This window comes from Vigna radiata, chromosome 7, assembly GCF_000741045.1.
Source record: "Vigna radiata var. radiata cultivar VC1973A chromosome 7, Vradiata_ver6, whole genome shotgun sequence".
Lineage (NCBI taxonomy): Eukaryota > Viridiplantae > Streptophyta > Magnoliopsida > Fabales > Fabaceae > Vigna > Vigna radiata.
The window spans coordinates 52,089,109-52,112,891 of record NC_028357.1 but is presented as its reverse complement, the minus strand read 5'-3'; the positions used below and the strand labels follow the sequence as shown (position 1 = coordinate 52,112,891).

Sequence of the window (23,783 nt, the reverse complement as noted above, 5' to 3'; positions counted from 1 at the left end):
CTTATAGAAAACTCAAACTCCACATGTACATAAGAATTGTTCACATGCACAGAAAAAAACATATATACTAAAGAAAAAAGTCTCTCAATAATTACTCAGAGTTTGTGATCTTCAAACAAATTAACAAGAATTAAAAAACTTAAAAAGATGATAAAAAAATTTTAGAATAATAATATTTTATATAATAAAACTGAATAATAATTTTTTATTTATATTTTAAATTTTTAATATTAAAAGAATTAAATCTAAATAGATAATAAGTTCTAAGACCTTATCTTTTAAGCTCTTACAAAATCAATTTTGTCAAGATTATTTTTATCAAATTGGCAATTAAAAAATAAAGCTAATCCATCACACTTGAAATGACATTTTTTTTTTCACCCTCTGAAACCTTGATCCGCCGTGTGACAGTTAATTACCCTTTCATTCGGTGGAGTCACATATACGATACAACGCATTTTTCACTTCACGCAAGTTCAAGATGGAGTCCACGGAGAATCAAAACCAATTGAATCCCATTTCATGTACTTCCTCTTACTAACTAAATTGTTTAGTATTTTTGTGTGCTAATTATAATTTTGTTTTCCTTTATAAGACAATTATTGGTTGTTTGCAACAAATACTCATCTCCTTCTATAACTGAGCTACGACAACAAATTACTATAATATTGTTCTCAATCAAGTAAAGAAAGAGCGTTGTACATAAGTCTGAGTTTATATGAACTAAAGTTTTTCTGTTGTAGTAACGGGCTTCAATTATATTTTGTGTGTAACCTTTCATGTAGCAGAAGAAAAAGGGAGATACCAATGGAGCAGAATAATGGCACTGAACTCGTTGAAAGGAAAAAGGGTGGTTACAGAACTCTCCCCTTAATCATAGGTGATGACCATTTTTATCAAATAATATATATCATGTTTTTTCTTTTGGCGAAATCTTGTGTTACTGGCAGTGAAGTAAAAGAGTTCTAACCAAGTTGTGATTTTCAATCTTCTTATTTTAGCAAATGAGACCTTTGAAAAGATTGCAGTAGTGGCGCTTCGTGTAAACATGATATTGTACTTGCTACAGGAGTATCATTTTGAACCTGCAACTGCAGCCATTGTAATATTCCTGTGGAGTGCCTTCACAAATTTGTTGCCTATCTTTTGTGCTTTACTTTCTGACTGTTGGCTTGGACGATTTTCTGTTGTTGCACTCGGAACAATCATACACCTTGTTGTAAGCCATTACAACCACACTCTTAAACCATTTAAATTTAGCTCCTTATCAGTTATATTTGGTGCGTAGTGCATCAAAACTTACTTGAATTTCCTTCGTCTTGGTTTTTGTCTTGTGGGCAGGGCTTAGTTGTACTGTGGCTCACTGCTATTATTAGGCATGCAAGACCTCAGTGTGATATAGAACCTTGTGCAAATCCTACAGGATCTCAACTCCTGATTCTTTTTTCTTCATTGATTCTCATGGCTCTTGGAGCCGCTGGAATTAGGTCGTGTACCTTAGCCTTTACTGCTGATCAAATCAACGACCCTGAAAACTCACAAAACGAGACTACCATGAAGAGTTTCTTCAATTGGTATTATGTTTCGGTTGGCCTTTCCGTAACGATTTCAATGACTTTAATAGTGTATGTTCAAGTTGCAACAGGGTGGATTGTGGGTTTTGGAATTTCGACGGGGCTTATGTCATTTTCAGCTATCTTGTTTTTTTTGGGTTCTTCCATATACATCAAAGTGAAACCAAACAAGACCCTGTTCACAGGCTTTGCCCAAGTGATTGCAGCAGCTTGGAAAAACAGACACTTACCTTTACCTCCAAAGAACTCTGACATCTGGTATTTCCACAATGGCTCTAATTTTGTTCAACCAACAGACAAAGTAAGGTATGTATAGTAGTTAGTCATACAAGAAATTTCATGTGAGAATCTTGCTTTTTGCTTTGTATTGTGTGTTTAATAATAAATAATAAATAATAAATTTGGTTGGTTTGTTGTCTCTACCGAGGTTCTTGAACAAGGCTTGCATGATAAAGAACAAAGAGAAAGATTTGGACTGTGATGGGATGGCCATAGAGCCATGGAGTGTTTGCACAGTGAGACAAGTAGAGGAATTGAAAGCCATAATCAAAGTCTTACCCATTTGGTCTACTGGCATAATAATTGCTACTACCATAAGCCAGCAATCATTTTCAGTGATTCAAGCAGAAACCATGAACAGAGTGGTGTTGAATAGGGATATCCCACCGACAAACTTCACTGCATTTATATTCGTGACTCTGACCCTATGGGTGATTTTGTATGATAGAATTTTAGTTCCCTTGCTCCCTAAGGAGCGAGTACTCACTGAAAAACAACGAATGGGAATTGGGCTAGTGATTTCATGCTTGGCCAGTATAGTGGCGACATTGGTAGAGAAGAAGAGAAGAAATGAAGCAATAGAGGAAGGGTTTATGGACAACCCGAAAGGAGTGGTGAACATGACAGCCATGTGGTTGGTGCCGCAATTCTGTCTATGTGGTTTAGCGCAAGGTCTTAATTTCATCGGACAACTTGAGTTTTATTACTCTCAGTTTCCGAAAACTATGTCTAGTGTTGCTGTTTCGCTGTGTACCCTTGGCCTTGGAGTAGGGAACTTGGTCGGAAGCCTGATTGTGAAGGCTGTGAAAGATGGAACAAAGAAAGGAGGAAAAGATAGTTGGCTGGCATCAAATATTAACAGAGGACACTATGATTACTACTATGGCCTACTTTTCATTCTAAATTTGGCTAATTTGCTATGCTTTTGCATATGGAGCAGAGCTTATGGGAGTACTCAGGATATCAAATATTGGGAGGAAGACATTCACACAAAATTCATATCAAACAAAAACACCAATGCAAAATACAGAAATCGACAAAACATATAAAGGGATTCTGGGCTATATTTTCTTTTGTAATTGTAATAATGGAATAAGGAAAATATATTTTAACACCATTTTTTAACATCATTTTGACATTGCACACGTGTCAAAATGTGATTGGACGATCTCAAATTGAAAAAATAAATTTTAATTTTTCTCTTCCAAATATACCCCTATCTCAACTTTTTTAATTTGAAATCGTCTAATCACATTTTGACAAGTGTGCAGTGTCAAAATAGTGTCAAAAAATGGTGTTAAAATATTATTTTGCAATGGAATGGAAAAATATAAACAGGTTTATTTAGACTCTTTAAATATTCGATAAAGATTACACAACACACGATGACTGTTTTTATTTTTTAAGTTTATTTTAAAGGGTTTTGGAAATGGGATTGAATAATTTTATTGGATACTTTAAAAAGAATAAAACAAATAAAAAAATGTTGCAGTTTGAATAATTATATACAAACATGAGGTTACTTAAAAGGAAATTTACGTTAACTCATCAGAGTCACTGATTTTACTAAAATACATAAAAACACATTTTTATCATTTTAAAATATATTTTCATATATTTGTAATAAAAAAAAAATTATTTCAATTCCTTAATAAGACTCATATTCTTGGGGATTTTTTTTTCTTACTAGCACTACTCTAACAAAAATTACCCCACTAATATTGCATGCATGGGCCTTATTGACATACATAACATGCGAACAAAACGGGTCATTTACCTTCTATTAATTTTGGTAATAATATCGTATACAGGCAGTACAAATTAACATGAAAAACAAGTAAATTATTATGGTAAAAAACAAGTGAAAAAAATGAAATTGTTTTAAAAATTAATTAAAATAGACAACATAATAATAAGGATAAAATATAGATAAAATATTCTTTTGACGAACTTAAATTAAAATTTTATAATTTAATAGATATTTAATTTGGAGAAATAAACTAGTAGTACTTATGACTGATAAAATTAATTGAACCATGTTAGAATGGGAGTACTGATACAATATTGTGTGAATGCTACATTAAATTAAGCTAAGTATTAATATTTTTACTTTGAAAAAGGATTACACTGAAAGCTAGAAATATATCAATTATTAATTTCATGTTAAATTCATTTTAAACTAATGATTAAAATAGTTTATTAGTTTATTTTGAAATTGCATTCACTTTAAAAATTACTTTCATAAAAAATGTTAAACAAAACAACTATATATAAAGATCTTAGTATGTATAAAACTAGAAAAATAATAACTAAATCAACAGCTATACCTCATTATAAAAATAAATAAAAAATATCATTTTAAAAACACCTATTTTTAACATCGAAATGCTTAAAAGGCATTTGGACAATAAAAAATGTTAAAGTAGAATATGTGAGATCATCAACCAGTTGGAGCAAAATAGAATATTACAGTAAGCTTCAAACTTCACCGCAGTTAGATTTTTTTTTTTTTTTAAGGAAAAAGTAAAGTGTTATTTTCATGTAATTCGGCCACACTGTTAACTACTGTAAGTTAAACGGAATCAAACATTTAACAGTTAAGTGTTGGTTAAATAAATTATATTTAAGCTTAATACAATTTTATCTCCTGTATAAAAGAATTACACTTTAGTGTAAACGAGCTAAAATTGAAATTTAGGTTTGAAGTTTTAAAGGATGTGAATTTTAAATTTAACATATTAATTTATTTATAAAGGGATTCTTTATTTATTAAACATATTCTTGAAGTAATTAATCTAAATTTATATTAATCACGCATTTAATAAAAAGGGTAACAGTTGTTTTCCAAGTATTGACAACATACTAATTATCATTGTTTAGGAAGATATGTATTTCTTATCACAAGTGTAATTGACAAAATATTTATGATAAGTTTATTTATCCCTAATAATTTTATAAAATTTAGGTTTAAACCTCTTTTTGGTCCCTAAGTTATAAGCGGATGTTCAGTTTAGTCCCGTTTTTTAAAATGTAAATCTTTGGTCCCTAATTTATAAAAAATGTATCAAATGAGTCTTTTTTGACTTGAAATACTGTTTTTGGTTGTTGTTTCTTAACAACTGCTACATCTTTAGATTGTTTTGATTTGTTTCTTAATAATAACAGCAATTTATATTACTCTTTGTACTTTGACCATGAACATTAAAAAATGACTCATTTGATACATTTTTTATAACTTAGTTTACATTTTTAAAAGCGGGAACTAAACTGAACATAACTTAGGGACCAAAAAGAAATTTAAACCTAAAATTTACTAGTTTCTAATAATTAGTTTTTTTTTTAAAAAAATTATTTTAATGGTATATTTTATAAGTGTTCGTGTAATATGTATTTAAATAGTTCAAAATTGATTAATCATTTATCAATTTTATCAATAGTGTATCTAAACACTTATAAATACATATTACATGAACTATTTAAATGCATATGACCCAAATACTTATCTAAACACTTATAAATGCATATTACACGTACACTTATAAAATATACCATTAAAAAAACTATTTTTTTTAAAACACTACATAAGTTCCTATTTAGTAAGAAATTATTAATTTAAAAATTAATTAAACTGTTTTTCCAAACTGATTTTGATCAATATGAGAAATTAGAGTTCAACTTTTGTTAAGTGATATTACTGGGAAAATGGTCTTTAGCCTTAAAATATAGATAATTAAATAGTTAATAAATGTGTTAAATATGTTTTTAGTCCCTATATTTTGGAGCGATTTTGGTTTTAGTCTCTCTTTCAAATTATAGTACAATTTTGGAGCTATAATGTAACGTGTTTGAAACAGCAAATAAAGTTAAAAAAATTTGGTAAAAAAGACTAAAACTAGAGTTTTCTAAAGTTGAAGGACTAAATTGTACTATAGTTTGAAAGTGTGACTAAAACCAAAATCGCTCCAAAGTATAGGGACTAAAAACATATTTAACCCTTAATAAATTTTTTGTTTGAAGAAAATATATCTTAGAGTGAACGTATAAAATAAAAAACATTGTACTAGTCAAAATCAACAAATTAAAAGTGTGTGAAAAGCTCGTGGCATTTTTTTTATAACTAGGTAAGAACTATAACTAACAACCAATGTTTTTTTTTTTTTGGAGTAAAGTTTAAAATTTTAACTTTTTTTAAAAAATGAAAAAAAAAATATTTTCACTGTTAATTATAAGTTCATAACCGAGTCATTTGACTCCGAATAATAAAATTTACTGTTAAAAAAATATTTATACTTAAATATTTAGCAAATATTAACCTTTTGTATACATGTAATATTAGTTTCCACACATATAAGCAATGATTATTCGAACAAACCAAGAAATCAGTTGATGTGACATGTTTTGAACTCCGAATCTAACTAGGAGTTACAAAAGACAACACAGCTTTCGTTACATCCGAAGGATCAAATTTAACTCCTATTTATATCCTAATTAATAAAAAAATGGCACTTTTTTTTTTTAAGAAAACTACTTTCCGATTAAATGTTACAAACTTTTTCTTGATAATAAGTTACATGTTATATGTCACTATATTTTATTAACTTGTTAAATTTATTTTCAAAAATATATTTGAAATGCATCAATTACAAATCATTTTATAAAATAATTATTAAAACACAGTTGTTAAAAAGAAATTTCAATTAAATTTTAATTACTTTTCAGAATTTACAATGAATTTCATGAAAAAAGTTTTAGATCAAACGACAGTAAGAAACGAAATTCAGTTGACTGACAAGTGAAATGATATAAATTAAGTAAATTTTGTACAGAGTATAATATGTTAACAATTTTTCACTTGTATGTATATTTGAAATAAATTAATCACAAGTGACATGAATAATTATAAAAAAATTTAAAAAAAAAAAACATTTTTCACTTTTTCTTCACCCTTTGAAACTTTGATCCGTCGTTGGATACTAAAACTAACCTTTCTGTTTCATAAAGACACATTCTTTCACTTCTAACTGTGGCACAACGTGGACGGCAGATTCCGATTAAGACCAATTACATCACCAAAAATCTTATTTATTTAGTAAGTTCTCACAGCATGGGAGCTAAAACCTTGGAATTTTTACACAGGCATGTTCATACAGGCCAGCTTTTTCCTCCCTTGACCAAACTAAAACGAGAAATGGACAAGAACATGAATAAATATTCATTTGTTTCAATTACTAAGATGAGAGCATAAATAATAACGAGGTTTACCTGCCTCCACCGAAGTTCAACATAGGAGAGAGATCTATTTCTGTGTATAAAACAAAGCTCTTGTATGTGTAGCAACGAGTAACAAGATTCAAGTATATTTCTGTCTAACCTTTTCATGTGTATCGCAGAAGAAAAATGGAGATGTCAATTGAGCAAAAGAAAGCCACCCCAAAGGTTGAAAGGAAAAAGGGTGGCTTCAGAACCTTGCCCTTTATCATAGGTGATGATGACCCTTTTCTTTATCATGGTTTTTTTCTTTTTAGAACTGTTGTTTGATTGACAAAGTCGATCATGTACTGGAAGGTCTAACCAGGTTGTGATTTTGAACTTGTTTTAGCAAACGAGACATTTGAAAGGGTTGCGAATGTGGGGCTGCATGTGAACATGATATTGTACCTGCTACAAGAGTATAATTTTGACCCTGCAACAGGAGCCATTGTAGTATTCCTGTGGAACGCCGTATCCAATTGTATACCAATGTTTGGAGCTTTCCTTTCTGATTCTGGGCTTGGACGATTTCGTGTTATTGCCCTCGGAACCATCATCGACCTTGCTGTAAGCACCACAATACTTAATAATGAAGATTTTTCAAAGAATTCCCAAAATATAAAGAAGTTGTTCTGAAAATTGCATTGATTTCTTACATCACAGGGCCTGGTTGTATTGTGGCTCACAGCGATTATTAGGCGTGCTAGGCCTGAATGCCATAATGAAGAAGCTTGTGCGAAACCTACATCATTTCAACTCCTATTTCTTTTCTCTGCACTTGCTCTGATGGCTCTTGGGGCTGGTGGAATTAGGCCGTGCACCTTAGCCTTTACGGCTGATCAAATCAGCAACCCTGAAAACCCACAAAATGAGAGGACCCTGAAGAGCTTCTTCAATTGGTACTATGTTTCGGTTGGCGTTTCAGTATCAATTTCAGTGATATTTATAGTGTACATCCAAGTTAAAGCAGGATGGGCGGTAGGTTTTGGGATTCCTGTGGGGCTTATGACATTTTCTACTTTAATGTATTTCTTGGGTTCTTCTTTGTATGTCAAAGTGAAACCAAACAAGAGCTTGCTCACTAGCTTTGCCCAAGTGATTGCGGCAGCCTGGAAAAACAGACACTTGTCTCTTCCTCCCACGAACTCCGACGCATGGTATTTTCACAATGACTCCATTCTTGTTCAGCCAACTGATAAAGTAAGGTATGTAACATGAGAATACAATACTCTTGAAAATTTTGGTGTTGTAAGAGACCAACCTGGAAGTAACACACCACGACGTAAACCTGGTTTTGTAATCTTACACTATTTGTTGGAGGACTTCAATTTTAGTATATTAATCAATTTAATATTTGATTCTCCCTTCCTAGGTTCTTGAACAAGGCTTGCATACTGAAGAACAAAGAGAAAGATCTAGACAGTGACGGGATGCCCACTGACCCGTGGAGTATGTGTACAGTGAGACAAGTAGAGGAATTGAAAGCTATAATCAAAGTTCTTCCTATTTGGTCCACTTGTATCATATTTGCAACAACCATAAGCCAACAATCAATTTCTGTGGTACAAGCAAGGACCATGAACAGGGTGGTGTTCCATACGGACATTCCATCAACCAACTTCAGTGCATGCATAATCATTACTTTAACCATATGGGTGGCTATTTATGACCGAATTCTGGTTCCCATGTTCCCAAAGTGGCGAGGACTCAGTGTTAAGCAACGAATGGGATTTGGAATAGCTATCTCATGCTTGGCCACTGCAGTGGCAGCATGGGTAGAGAAGAAAAGAAGGGATGAAGCAATAAGGGAAGGGTTTATAGACAACCCAAAAGGAGTTGTGAACATGTCTGCTTTGTGGTTAGTGCCTCAATACTGCTTATATGGTTTAGCAGAGGGTTTGAACATCATTGGACAAATAGAGTTCTATTACACCCAGTTTCCTAGGACAATGTCAAGCATTGCTGTTTCCCTATGCACCTTTGGCTTTGGGGTAGGAAACCTTGTCGGAAGCCTTATTGTGATGGCTGTGGGAGAGGGAACAGGGAAAGGAGGAAAAGCTGGCTGGCTAGCATCAAACATCAACATGGGCCACTATGACTACTACTATGCCCTTCTTCTCCTTCTGAGTTTGGTTAATTTATTATGCTTCTTAGCATTTAGTGTAGCTTATGGGAGCACTCAGGATATTAAAAACTGGGATCAAGATTTTACTTCAGACAAAGAGATCGACGACAAATGAAGGAAAATACAAAAAACCAAGTTTGTTTTTTTCCCATATTTAGTAGTAACTTGAATACGGGAAAAAGAGTATTTAATAAGATTATTATATACTATGTCTGCAGAAAAAATTACATATAAAACTTTTATTGTTATCAAAGTGTAAATTCAATAATCAAATATTAAAATGTACCTTAAGGTTATAAGTAGTTTAACTTATATTAGTTATCACAATATAGAAATATAAATGAAAATTCTTTTTCTAAACTATAAATTATTTATAAGTGACATTCTTTTACTCAATATAACTGATACACAATTCTGCTTTCCTGACACATCATTAATATCAGTTAAAAACTCTCTTTGTTTTTCTTTTTCTCAAAGTTTTAGCTAATGCAAATATTATCGGAACGTTGACTTAACTCGGACTCTTTGACTTTTACAGTGTGTATGAATTGTTTGAATAGAGGAATAATATTTTAGAACATTCAAACATTTGGTAACCAATCTTCTAGGAGATAGGTCCCAAGTTTTCATGGTATATAGTTGTTCATATCCTCGAATATATATTATTTATCTAAAATATAAAATGAATAATGATATTTTGACAATATTTTTTAACAATATTTTAACATTATCTACGTATTATTTTATGATTAGTTTATATTTATGTTATAATTATTATTATTAATTGTGCAATAATTTTTAACCAATTATAAAACAATACGTAATAATATCAAAATATTATTAAAATATCGTTATTCATATAAAATATCAATTGGAGAATATAAAGATACATTAAAATCTTTTTAGACTTATAAATTTGAAATAAATGGAATATAAGTATATTAGATCTTATAATTAGTATTTATTTTAATGAAAGATAAAAAATCTATATTTCAATATTATCTATATTTCAACATTATCTTAGAAATATATGATTTGTAAATGAGATATTTATAAATAAAAATATAAATAGAGAAATTTAAAAATATGGTTAACTTTTTTATATATTCCAAGTTCTCGGTGCTTTTCTTCCATAACTGTCATGTGTATATAGCACACGTGTCATATAATAATTGGTCAAACGATAAAACGTGGCGATTGGCTGTCGAATTCTGAGGAACCATCTACTAATATAATCATTCGCGTATCATTTAAACAATTATACTCTGTCTCGCATTTTACTAATAATAATAACTAATCAATACGTTTTATATCTAAAAAACAAATTCATAGATTTAATTGAAGGCTTAAAACCTTATTATAGCAGAAAAGGTAGGAGAGACAGGCATCGAGTAGTGTTAGTGAGAGTGAGTGCGATGGAGATGGATCCTCCACCAAAGAGCTGGAGCATCCATACCCGATCCGAGATCATCGCCAAGTATGAGGTCATGGAGCGGGTCGGGTCGGGGGCTTACGCCGACGTCTACCGTGGCCGTCGCCTCTCCGACGGCCTCATCGTCGCCCTCAAGGAAATCCACGACTACCAATCTGCTTTCCGAGAAATCGATGCGTTGCAGCTTCTCCAGGGATTCCCAAACGTCATCGTTATGCACGAGTACTTCTGGCGCGACGACGAGGACGCCGTCCTCGTCCTCGAGTTCCTCAGGACCGACTTGGCAACCGTCATCGCTGACGCCGCCAAGGACAACCGGCCCATCCCCCCCGGCCAGCTCAAGCGGTGGATGATCCAGATTCTCTCTGGCGTCGACGCCTGTCATCGCAACATGGTCCTTCACCGTGATTTGAAGCCCTCGAATCTCTTAATTTCCGAAAATGGCCTCCTCAAGATCGCCGATTTCGGACAGGTAATCTCTTCTCATTGTCGACAACCACAAAACCCTAACCCCGACTTTTGAAATGTCTGAGCGCTTGATTTAGCGGGTGTTTGCAAAACGGACTTTATTTCAAACTGTTTTTGAAGTGATGTGATTACTTTTCAATGCTTTTGTTTTAAAATCAAGTCAGTAGGATAATAAAAACACAAATCTGAAGATATTTCAACTCAAAATCAACACCAAAAACTCTTTATGTTTAGTCACATGTTCGATTACCCATAAATAATCATTAATGTGTTCTTTTGTACACTTTTGCATATCTAGTTTTAATGTGTTCTTTTGTACACTTTTGCATATCTAGTTTTAGCTTGAGCAGTTGATTTCTGAGTTAACGTAACTTAAATGGCTTCTGTATTAAATAATGAAAATTTATGGTGAGTTAGCTACTAATTTGCTTTAGAATAAATCACTTTTACTTCAATTTTCGTCAAAACCAACTTCACATAAAATCATCAATTTCGTAACACTCACTCAAACACATACACACACACTCAATTCCTCAAAATTGAAACAAAACACATGATTACTTACAAAATTTGGTTAACTAGCGTAGCAACGAAATTCTGGATGTCTCAATGGGAAACCATTTACGTATTGAATTGATGGCTATTTTTTCAGGCAAGAATTCTTACGGAGCCTGGATTTGATGATTCTAATAATCATGAAGAGTATTCTAGAGACATTGATAATGAAGATACTAGTACTAATACTCACGATGGAAATGCAACATGCACCACAAGTGACATAAACAGGGAAGATGAAGAGAACGAACTTGGTTGTTTCACTTCATGTGTTGGGACTCGTTGGTTTAGGGCTCCTGAGTTGCTTTATGGATCCAGAGGCTATGGTTTGGAGGTTGATTTGTGGTCCTTGGGATGTATATTTGCGGAGCTTTTAACTTTGCAGCCTTTGTTTCCTGGAACTGCTGATATTGACCAGCTCAGTAGAATCATTAGTGTTTTGGGTAACCTTGATGAGAGTGTTTGGGTTGGTTGTTCTAAACTTCCTGATTACGGGATAATCTCCTTTAGCAAGGTGGAGAACCCTGCTGGTATTGAAGCCTGTTTACCAAATAGGTCCCCTGATGAAGTGGCTCTGGTGAAAAAACTGGTTTGTTATGATCCTGCTAAGAGGGCTACGGCAATGGAGTTGCTTAATGACAAGTACTTTAACGAAGAGCCTCTTCCTGTGCCGATTTCTGAGCTGCCAGTTCCTCTTAACAGAAACGGACAAGATGAGGATTCCCCTGGTGGGTGGGGTGATCTGGATGGAATGGAATCTGATTCTGATTTTGATGAGTTTGGCCCGCTCAATATTACTAGAACTGGTACCGGTTTCTCCATACAGTTTCCTTGAAGAATTCAAGGTACATCGTATCCTTGGAACCTGCCTTTACCTTTTGTGTAGTGCTGTCTCAAATGGTAATTATTTGGTGAGAATATTTATCAGAAATATTTTTCGGATTTGATGTTCACGTGTGAACAGAGAGATAAACTATTGAAAAAAACTTGATGGACTGTGTTAACATGAATTTATAGTTGACCATGACAGTCATAGTTGTTGTAATACATGAACTTGTATCTCGTCATATTTACAGATATAACGTATGAGTAACTAGTTATTTCTTGTGTTTATTCCGGTCATGTCATGACCTGGTAAACAACTTACAGCAAGAGGATTTATATCTATAGAACAACACCATAAACATAGACTATATACGAGTGGAACTGGCAGGTTCTGCATTCCATCTATATGAGCATGCCTCTTTGTGAACTTAGACTTACAATATTTAACAATTGAATAGAGGAATATAAACGAGTTTCCTCTTATTAACTAACTCCGTACCTTTTTTACGTGAACTCCATGACCTTGTTTTTGTCTCTTTACATGATTGTATTTTGTCAAAATCATTCAAAGGAGAAAAGCACGCCGTACCTTATCATCTTTTTACAGTACACAGAAATAGAATAATGAAAATGATGGAAATTGGAAGGGTATACTTCATGATATTTATAATCCCCTTTAAATCCATAATACCACGTCTGAAAACAGGGGAAAAATCATGATATTCCTTCCTTGAAATTAAAACTATTTTTGAAGATCAAGCTTAGGTTGGACTGGCAATACACCAAATTTCTTCCTTTGAAACGTTATGCCCTAATACACAATTTGCTGCGCTCTGCGATCATATAACAATTTCGTAATGTCTTCTGAAGTATGAGAGTTGCTCGGCGTGGGAACACTGATATCAGCATCAGTTCCCTCTGCCAAATTCTAAGTCCCAGTTAACTAGTCTTTAAGAAATATTGTTTATAATTTCTAGACCAAGAGATGAATGAAACTATTGATTTACCAAGGGCAATAGTGGCAGCAACAAATAATTTTTGTATCTAATTTTATTTAAAATACAATTAATCTTGAACACCAAAGGAAATACACTGAAACATGAAAAATTAAAATAGATCTTTAAGTAATATCACACCTGCAAAATGAACCATTTACACATAATTAAATGATCAGAAAAGGAACAAAGTAACTCAATCCTTGTTCAGTAAAAACGGAGCATAAACAACAGATTATATATTATCAACATCTATTATTGAATCGTCTTCTCTAGTTCTCAATATTTCATCGGTTGCATTCTTGTTGTTCTGTGCCTCTTCAAGATCCCTCTCATTCTGCTAGCATATTTTGTGATTCCATAATAAGCCCAGCCCTGCTTCTCTGAATATATTTTTTCAATTTTCCAGCAAAATAAAAATAATAAGTACCTTCTAAAATGATGTTCTGAAACGAGAGAGTAGGCAATGATGTTCTGAAATGTAAGTACAAGAAGTTAATTTCATACTGCAAAGACAAAATTTGCTACATCAATTATAGACTGTCTTCGTAAAATAGATTCTCAAACAAACTACCAACAAGGTTTCGTGATTTGATGACGAAGAACTTACGTTAAAAGGGCCCACACACGTATGCATGTTTGAATATTGGTTATTTGTCTGAACAAATTAGAATAGTTCATTTATCTTCTGTCATTTCTAACAATTTACTGTGATTTTTCAAGCGTTGGGATATATTTAATAGTTTGAATATTTAAAAAAAAAACACTATAAGATAATATTTTTTGACTGTAACAATGTTATTACTAAATAGAAACACCCACATTAACACAATTAAAGTGTTTGTATTGGGATAAAATTTGATGTTTTTTTGGTGATGGTAATCAAAGTAACTGAAAATGGAGAATGATGATGATGATGAGACCTTTTGTAACTCTCACCCGAAAAGGAATCGAATAATGAATTGACTTTTACGATGAAGTCTCATGTTGGCTTATACTAGGCCAATCGAAGTGTTGGTGTGTCTTTCATGGTCCAATTGTAGTGGGTAGTTCGATTCAGGTTTTTAAACCATCCAAGCCTTTTCACACCCAAGCCATTCAGCCATCATATTTTCATCTACTCATTACAAAACATATAAATATGTCATTTCCTTTTCAATTTATCACCCACCAAAAATATCACATTTCATTTTCTTTACCAATTTTTGCAATTGCTCCCAGAAGAAGGAAAAAAATTACTGTCATACAATTTTAAGAATTATCATTTTATAAATATGAAATATTTATTGATGCCAATTATAATCTTTACAGAACCTAATCAATTTAAAAAAAAAATTAATTTAGTGTTTTTCAGATATAAAATTAAAATATTCTATCTCAATTTCAATTAAATTCAAAGATATTAAAGACTAGAGCTTTGCAATTTTTTTTGTGTTGAATGTTTATGATATCAAAGAATTGCACTGGGAAGTCAACAACTCGGATGGGACTACTTTATTTTAGCGCCAAATTCTCTGTTTATTTACATTTTAGGTTTAACCCCAAAACGAAATCCACTGTTGTAACCCCCAGTGATGCAAAGAGAGGCGTAGGATAAAAGACGCACACGTGTCGACCTTGAACGGGTGATATTAAAAATGGGTTTTTAGAGGAGTTGAATCGGAGGGCAGAGGAGGAAAGAGGAGTGAGGCTTCTATGAATTTGCGCCGCGAGATTGGCACTTTAGCGGAGGAGCGTGGGATGACGAGAGGAAGGAGATCTGGCCGTTGAATATTTACGAAAATTGAATTTGAAAAGCTTGGGAGAGAGAGGGAGGAAGAGAGGGGCGAACGCGAACACCACCAACGAAAGAAACACGAAGCCCCTCTCTTCTATTCTCTTCTCGTAATCACAGACTATTCTTCTGCTTCTTCTTTTTCTCTTTCTTCTTTTTCCTTCTTTCTTTCTATTGTTGTGTTCTGTTGGTTTTTGGATCGAATTGTCTTGATTCAAGAGTTGCATACGCAGTCGCGTGGTGTTTGGATCTGAAACCACTGAATTTGAGCTTAACTTTTGATGAATTTGTTGCTGATTGTTGTTGATGTTATCGTTGATAATCGGTGAGTGGAGGAGTGAGTGAGGTTGTTACTTTTTTTTTTAAAATTATTGTTTTAATGGGAGAAGGGGAAGGTGAGGGGAGTGATTGTGCTCCCAAGAATGTTGTGCCCAACGACGTCGTCGCGAATGCGCTTTTGCCGTCTGATGTTCCCGCCAAGAAGCTCGCCAGACAGCTCGATTTCACTGGCTTCGGTGGGATGCCACCGCAGTCGCCGGTGGTTTTGCCGCTGCCGCCTTCTGCTTCTGTCAGGGTTGGGTGAGTTCTTGAATTCTGTATATGTTTCTGTCTATTTCATTTCTCATGGAATTTCAGAGTTATGAGAAAAGGAAGGTTTAATTGTGTTTTTTTTTGAAAAATGTCTGAAATTTTGGAAATTCTGGGATTTTGAGTTTGTTAGTAAAGTTTCGATTTTGATGTCTCTGTTTGGGCGTATAATACATGGCCGGTATTTGTTTATTAGTTGCGAAGTTGAGTTGCAATCAGAGCTTGTGAAGATTTGGATAAGAAATTTCCTTTCTGGTTCCCGGTTTCGGTGGTTGAGAAATGAGAAAGAAGTGACTGATAATTATTATTAGCTTTGGTTAATTTAATATGATATGAATTTTATTTTATTTCTTTTCCAGCTAAGGTGTTGTTGACTGCTTGAATTGGTTTTGGTTTTTTGCTCTTTGGTCTTCAATTAGCGCTTGTTTTTTTTTTTTTTTTCAGGAAACCAGAATCCCCAAAGTCGAGACCGAGGCCTGGCTTTGAAATTAAAGAAGCTACTCCCAAAAAGCAAAAACAGTGCAATTGTAAACATTCAAAATGCTTGAAGCTGTAAGTGAAATACTCTGGCTTTCTCTGTCTTCTTTTTATTGTGCTTTTGATTCTTGTTGCATGGAATGGTAAAGTCATGGGAAGCTAATGTTTGAATGTCTTGGGCAGATATTGTGAATGTTTTGCTTCGGGAATATATTGTGATGGTTGCAATTGTGTAAATTGCTATAACAATGTGGAAAATGAAGCTGCTAGACGAGAAGCGGTGGAAGCTACTTTGGAACGCAATCCAAATGCGTTCAGGCCGAAAATTGCAAGCAGCCCTCATGGAACACGTGATAGCAGGGTATGTTGTCCGTTTAGCTTGTCTAACTGTTAGTGTTGCGTGTCATGTTTTATAGTGTGGGTCATTAGCATTGATTTAAGGTATTGCTTTTATTGATTGGGAATTTAAAACCTCATCAGGTTCCATTCTGGTACAGTGGCACAAGACACTTCTCCTGTTATCTTTTGTTAATATTATTTAAATTCATTGTGTAGTTATATGCAAAACTTCTTCATTATAAGCAATTTTCTTTTATATTAAGTATCCTTACTTGTTACATTAATTGTCTCTGTTCCGTACCTATCACTATGTTGATATTGTTTTCAACAACCAATAATTTAGATAATTCATCTTTTTTATCTCCTAAAATGTTGTGTCAATGAAATCTTTACAAGCATACCCAGGGCTGAGTTAAGTGACTTTTTTAAGCATGTGTCTCATTTGTCTGTACAAACTTGGCTTTTTTAAGGTATAAACATTTTGTATGGCAGCAACCTATTGTTAAACAGCTGACAAATTCACTCATATATGACCCAAAGTGTAAAACTGTATACAAATGAATTTTCTTCAGAACATTATCAGTGGTAAAAGTGTTACATTTTTTTCTTTTAACTTTTCAATTTGTTGACTACCTTTGGGCATCAAAATGAATGTAGGAGGATGCTGGGGAAATTTTGATATTGGGAAAGCACAACAAGGGATGCCATTGTAAAAAATCTGGGTGCCTCAAGAAGTACTGTGAGTGCTTCCAAGCCAACATTCTTTGTTCTGAAAATTGTAAATGCATGGATTGCAAAAACTTTGAGGGTAGTGAAGAGAGACAGGCTTTGTTCCATGGAGATCAAAATAACAACATGGTGTATATTCAGCAGGCGGCCAATGCTGCCATAACTGGAGCTATTGGTTCCTCTGGCTATTCGTCACCACCAATATCAAAGAAAAGAAAAGGCCAAGAACTCTTATTTGGGTCAACCATTAAAGATCCGTCACTTGGAAGGCTGGGACAACAGGTGAAATTTGTTAATAATGTTTAAGGTTTATTTTAACTTGGGAAATCAGTTAAATTGGGGAAGTGTAGACAAACAGCTAGTGCAGTTTTACAATTTACAGTCACTTAATATTTCATGACTGTAATATTTACGGTTATGCAATGGCAATTTATATTTTTAATTAAATGTGAAAGATGCATTTAAATTCGATTTAGTCTTTATTTAATCGAGACACGGTCCCTTTGATTTGTTCTAATGTTTCTAGTACGAGTCAAACCCAGGAGGAAGGCCCATCTCAAAAACATTGAGCAGGTGGGCCTCAAGGCCTAAGTATGACAATATGCTTTCATTTTTTCTCTGTGCGAGATATTATAGTATTGTACGTTAATTCAAGAGCCTGTGTCCACTATGGCCAATCTGGATATCCAGTCAGAGTCTGACTTCTTTGCATGCTTAGGTTTTCACTTTGAGCAAGTCTTTCTCTGGTTCGTTTTTGCCGTGTCTAGGTTGCCCCGTCCATGTAAACTGGCCTCAGTGAAAATACCATTTGTTGTGACTCAAGCCTGTCAGGAAAGACTAGCCTTTTGGTTGGGATGATTTCTTGTCTTAAGCGTCACATTTGCTTAATCAGGCACATAAAAATGTCAACTTGTTATTTAAATTGTGAATGAATAAATACAAATCAATTCTGCTGCTTTGGCCCTGAAAGTTTCACTTCAATACCATGAGGACTTGACATCGGGTCTAGAAAAAGTTCTTCCTTGAGTTGCAAGTTCATATTAGTTTACTGCAATTTAAGAGTGAAAATTGTAATGTTTCTTTTAATATCTAATTCATGTACAATAATGTTGTAAATATATATATTCTTTAATGTTCACCAGGCAAACAATGTCAGAGTTCCTGCACCATCCTCATCCATGTCACCCATTCCAGGTGCTCGTGTTGGACCGGCAACATTAGGTCCTTCAAAATTAATGTACAGGTAAGACTGTTTAAATTTTATGAAATGAAGATATATTTATTTAGTGTAGTCATTAACTTGATTATTGTTGAAGGTCTCTTTTAGCAGACATCATACAACCACAGCACCTGAAGGAACTTTGCTCAGTTCTGGTGCTAGTATCTGGACAAGCTGCCAAGACATTTACTGGTATATTGACATGTTAAATTGTCAATTGCAAATTGCGTCATATGTTTTGAAAATATCATCACTGTTGATTTTTGTTTCTTCTTTATGAGTAGTGTTGTATTAACCGACAATAGATTTTCTGTCTCCCACTTTTTCTCTGCTTTTTCTCTTTCGTATACTGAGTGAGCATTATACATGTTTTAATTCTGCGTGCTCGAATTGAATTTGTTACATCAGATAAGACTTTCTAATTTGTTGCTTTACAAGTGCATTACAAAATGAAAACTAAACAAGTTTTCAACCATAGTAAGGTTCAGAATTTTATCAACATGTTGTTTTTATGTGCCATCAAACTAATTTGAGGATTTAATTGGCTAAATAATAAATTACAGAATTCAACCTGATTTAATTCATAATGTACCTGCAAACAATAGTTTCCTTCATGGGAAATAAGGAAAGCAGAAAAGGAAGTGCAATTAATTAAAAGTTATCTATTTTGAAGAGGAATTGATTTTACGTGATCTCTAAATGTTTGTTACCCTGCCCATGCGCCGATTTATTTGCAACTGAATAGTTGTTTGGTGAGTTTTGGAATATTGGAGGGAATGCAATGTTCAAGATGCTGAAGTATTGAAAAATTTGAGCACCTAAGAATCCTCTATATTGACAACTGACCTTTTAGTTCATCTAAAATTTTCATGTTACTCCATAAAATATGTTTTCTTTTTATGTATTATGTTTCTATCATAATAATTATAAAAACTTTCATTTTATTTTTGCTTCTAGAGTTTTGTTTTGGAAATGGTGAAAGCCATGTAGCGTTTTCATAATCATAAGTAAAAAATTAAGGATTTGAAAACAAAAAATATTTCCTACAACCAAACGGGCTGTAATACTTGTGGTCCATTAGTATACACGTACTAGAAGAAAAGATTGTGTGTGGACAAGAAATTTCTAGTTTTCTGTGTGATTGGTGATTTCAGTTGCTATCTATCTACCAGTGATCAGCATTATCAATTGACTTGTGTTCTTTGACCGATTATTTTTATTACTGTGAACAGACCAGAAAAATTTAATGGACAAGCATGCGGAAGATCACACAGAAACTTCTCTTGCTTCTTCAACTCAAGAGCAATTACCAAACCAAAAGGAAGCTAATGTTGAGAAAGCTATGGCTGATGATGATTGTTTGAGTGCAAACCAGACAGATAAAATCAGCCCAGATAATTCTTGTTCAGATGGTGCTGATGTCCCAAAAGGGAGGCCAATGTCTCCTGGAACCTTAGCATTGATGTGCGATGAGCAAGACACAATGTTCATGACTTCTGCCTCCCCTATTGGATCAAGGGCTCATGCTTGCAACACATCTTCGCAACCGCCATATGGACAAGGAATGACAGAGGTCTATGCCGAGCAAGAAAAAATTGTATTGACAAAATTTAGAGACTTTCTCAATAGGGTTATCACTATGGGAGAAATAAATGGTAAGTTAATACCTTCATCCGATCTGAGGTATGATTTGTTTGCAAAAATTTCAAATCTCATCCTTAGCGCTAGTGCTGTTACAAATGGATCTTCTCAACTTTCAATTTAGACAAATAATAGCCTCACTCCCAATAACATTGACAGCCTTCTCAATAACCGTTTTCATATTTTTCCGTGAGTTGATTTGTCTTTGTTACCATCTGGTTAGTTCTACTTCTGTGAATCTAAACCTGTACTCTTTATGTATAAACTGACTTTATTTGAGTTTGATACCAATCAGCCGAGAGGAGTGTACATTTTCACGAAGATAAGAAAGAAATACGGCAAAGAAAGTAAAATAGCACTGTGTTGGCTTTACCCCTTTCTCACTTACTAGCCTTTATTCTGCACTCCCCACCTGAATCTCCCCTGTTCCATTTGCTTTCTGTGACACCCTGTCCATCAAATTTCATTAAGATGCACATCCCTAGGTATTGTTCATGATTTCACTGTTGCTTCCCTGCTGGGCCTTGAGGCTTGATCCTCGTACCACCTTATTCCTCCTAAAATATACCTTAGTTATATCACATCCCTGTACATGATTTTTTCTCCACTGCTAAGAGCAATCTGTTCATATTCCGTTGATTTTGGGTAGCAGCTTGTGCTTAAATGCCTAATCTTGAAAAATGTTCACTTCAAATCAAAGTTACGGGGTTTGTTCTGTGTTTTGCTGATTTCAAGTTATTGTTTGTGGTAAAGGATGACTAAGTTCTATGGAACATGAAGTAAATACCTCGTGGATTGAAAATAGTTGTGTGTATGTATGTATTGTTTTAAAGTGTACATCAAGAGAGTCAGATTATCCAGCTGTTTCTTTCTTGTTTGTTAATGCTTTGTTGGGCCTGCTTATATATAGCTATGTCTGTTGAAATGGCCTTGAAATTTCCGAGTTATGTGCTCAAAGTATCAAAATTCATGTGCTGGATTCCTTCTTTGTCTCAGTAGATGATAAATGTTTATTTATGGTTTACATACTCTAACCTAATCTTGCGTATTTTTTGCATTACCTACTTTATTGTTTGATGTTGCTAATTTCTAATTTCTATTCCCAATTTCAGAAACGAAGTGTTCTTCATTAGCTAGAAGTGAATTAGAGAGTGAAAAGGACCCAAACAACAATTGCACTGGAAATAATACCAGTACTGAGACAGCCCATCAGCAGGGAACCACTAATAATGTTGTTGCCAAAGCTGCGACCAACATTACTTCTACATCTTCGTTCCCTGGTGGTAGTCTTATTCCTGAAAAATAGATATGAAAAGAAATCTAACTTAGATGAGCTGAGATAACTATGGAAGAATATTTTGTGAAGGTATGCTACAACTCTGAACTGTAAAAACACTATTCTTCGTTATGTTGCTTCTCTTTGAAGGGCGTGTCAACTGTCAAGCACACGGGCCCACCAATTAGTCCACATAGGATCAATTTTTTTGGTTATCAATTTTCTTCTTCTACTCCGTTCATTCAAGTATAGAAATCTGAATTAATTGCTCTGCTTCGACGTAACTTGTAAATTGCAGACTTGTAATTTCATAAAAGAAGCAATGTAACTTAATTCCCCCATTCTAGTGTTTTTTTCCCCTTTACTTTCTTTTGCCTCATTCATTGTTGTATTCAAATGAAGCGAAATTACAGTTTGAACTAGAGCGCATATAAATTGTAATTTTCTTACAGTCTAGCTTAATTTAATTACATTTCTCCAATTGATGATAATTTTATTCTATGGTTAGTACTCACCCGATAATTCTTCACCATTTAAGGCTTAGTCACTGTAATTTAAATGACTGAAAATGGAAAGAAAAATATATATTGCTTGTAATTTGTATGAATAAATGAAAAAGAAAATTAAACAAAAAAAATTAAGATTACAAAATTTTTACTCTAACAAATTTTTGTTTCCGATTAACTTTTTAACATGAAAGATATTATTTTTGTCATAAAATGTTATTTGGTTGTTAAAAACTGAAAAAATTTAAAAGAAAAATACTACCAACCACTTTTATGTCATTTTCATATCTCTTCATCTAGAAAATGATTTGGGAGTTACTCCCTGTACCTCCCCAATTCCAACCCTCACCCCCCCAATTTTTTTGGATTTTTTTTTAAATACAAAATTAATCTTTATATATTTTTTATTTTTACCGTTTTACACCTAATTACTAAAGTTAACCTACTCTTTTACCGTCTGCCTCAGTCAAAACACACAGACTCAAATTCCTCTCCTTCGTATTCCCAACCCCACCCCCACCAAAGCTTTTGAAACGCTCCTCCTCCAAACGCTCTCTGCAACTCTCACTCTCCCATTTATAAGTTAAAAATATATTTAAAAATAATACATCAAAACATATAAATTCCATTATTAAAATATCTAAAAATTAATATAAAAAGTAAACTAATAAAACAAATCTTAAAAATGGAATGGGGGGTGGGGGTTAGAATTGGGGAGGTAGAAGGAGTAACCCCCAAATGATTTTGATAGCACCATGACCGGGCTTCAACTTGTGCCAACCCAATGGGCTAGTTTCACTATCCAACAAAATTGTAGCTATTGCTTTCTACACTCCCAATTACTAACTACACAACCACACTAATATAAAATAACTAAAATACCTATCCTTATTGTACTACATTATTGTTAGGGGTGGACAAACTGCACTATTTGCACTGTACTGCAAACTAATTATAATTAACTATAAAATAGTTTAAATATTCTTTAGTTCAGTTAATTGTAATACAATTTAGTAAACTGTTTTTTAATTCAATAAAAATACAATTAATTAACTATTAACTAGTTAATGGTGGGTCTGAACTCCTTGTTGCATTCTTATTCTCATTTCTCTGTCACACTTGCTGCATAGGGTTTCTCAATCAAATCAATATTCTGATTTGTTTTCCACAATATCACAAGTCCTTAGTCAATTCACAGTATTTAATTCGGCTTTTCGACAGGGTCGTCTTCTTGAACACACTGGGAAACTGGATTCTCTACTATACACTTTCCTTCTTGCTTTGGATCTTTGGACCTGTGCCAACTTTCCTCTCTTCAATGGCCATGCTAGTTCTGCTCTACAACCTAGATTTTCATTCTATGCCAAATGGTTTTATTCATGAAAATATGAACGCTTAGTACAAATTGTACTATGGTGTCTCAGTTTAAAACACCAAGAAAAGAATTGTGTATCGTATATTTGTAAAAGTTGTATGATTATTAGTGTTTTACGTATCAAAATTACTCAAGAATAAGAAATAAATGAAGAAATATTTACCTGGGTTTACAATTTTTTTAACTCTTGAGTTTTTTCTTTTTATGTTTCTATAGTCTTTCATTCAAATTTTGATGTATCGTACGAGCATGATTTCATTCAAACTACAATACAATTAACTAGTTAACTGCACTAAAACATAGTAAAATTCAATTTTTTTAACTGAACTATAAAATAGTTAATTAGTTTTTAGTTA

The 23,783-nt window shown here is 33.4% G+C and overlaps 5 protein-coding genes across 5 annotated transcripts; all 5 read left to right on the top strand.

Annotated features, from left to right (window-relative positions):
• Window positions 1-807: 807 nt before the first annotated feature.
• LOC106766622 (protein NRT1/ PTR FAMILY 1.2-like) lies at window positions 808-2,902 on the top strand. The gene is made up of 4 exons (XM_014651339.1): window positions 808-880; window positions 1,002-1,219; window positions 1,342-1,880; window positions 2,002-2,902. Exons 1-4 carry the CDS (start codon window positions 808-810, stop codon window positions 2,900-2,902), a joined length of 1,731 nt encoding a protein of 576 aa, XP_014506825.1.
• Window positions 2,903-6,849: 3,947 nt separating this feature from the next.
• LOC111240491 (protein NRT1/ PTR FAMILY 1.2-like) lies at window positions 6,850-9,222 on the top strand. The gene is made up of 3 exons (XM_022783041.1): window positions 6,850-7,335; window positions 7,453-7,670; window positions 7,767-9,222. The coding sequence occupies exons 1-3, from the start codon at window positions 7,251-7,253 to the stop codon at window positions 8,319-8,321; spliced, it is 858 nt and encodes a 285-aa protein (XP_022638762.1). The 5' UTR covers window positions 6,850-7,250; the 3' UTR covers window positions 8,322-9,222.
• LOC106766621 (protein NRT1/ PTR FAMILY 1.2-like) lies at window positions 8,534-9,343 on the top strand. Its single transcript, XM_022782819.1, has one exon. It carries the CDS (start codon window positions 8,534-8,536, stop codon window positions 9,341-9,343), a length of 810 nt encoding a protein of 269 aa, XP_022638540.1.
• A 1,229-nt stretch (window positions 9,344-10,572) lies between these two features.
• Window positions 10,573-12,796, top strand: LOC106765763 (cyclin-dependent kinase F-1). The gene is made up of 2 exons (XM_014650490.2): window positions 10,573-11,132; window positions 11,781-12,796. The coding sequence occupies exons 1-2, from the start codon at window positions 10,644-10,646 to the stop codon at window positions 12,516-12,518; spliced, it is 1,227 nt and encodes a 408-aa protein (XP_014505976.1). The 5' UTR covers window positions 10,573-10,643; the 3' UTR covers window positions 12,519-12,796.
• A 2,301-nt stretch (window positions 12,797-15,097) lies between these two features.
• LOC106765595 (protein tesmin/TSO1-like CXC 5) lies at window positions 15,098-21,887 on the top strand. Its single transcript, XM_014650271.2, has 8 exons — window positions 15,098-15,856; window positions 16,310-16,417; window positions 16,526-16,703; window positions 17,339-17,692; window positions 18,553-18,653; window positions 18,727-18,821; window positions 19,862-20,284; window positions 21,383-21,887. Exons 1-8 carry the CDS (start codon window positions 15,657-15,659, stop codon window positions 21,574-21,576), a joined length of 1,653 nt encoding a protein of 550 aa, XP_014505757.1. The 5' UTR covers window positions 15,098-15,656; the 3' UTR covers window positions 21,577-21,887.
• Window positions 21,888-23,783: the final 1,896 nt, after the last annotated feature.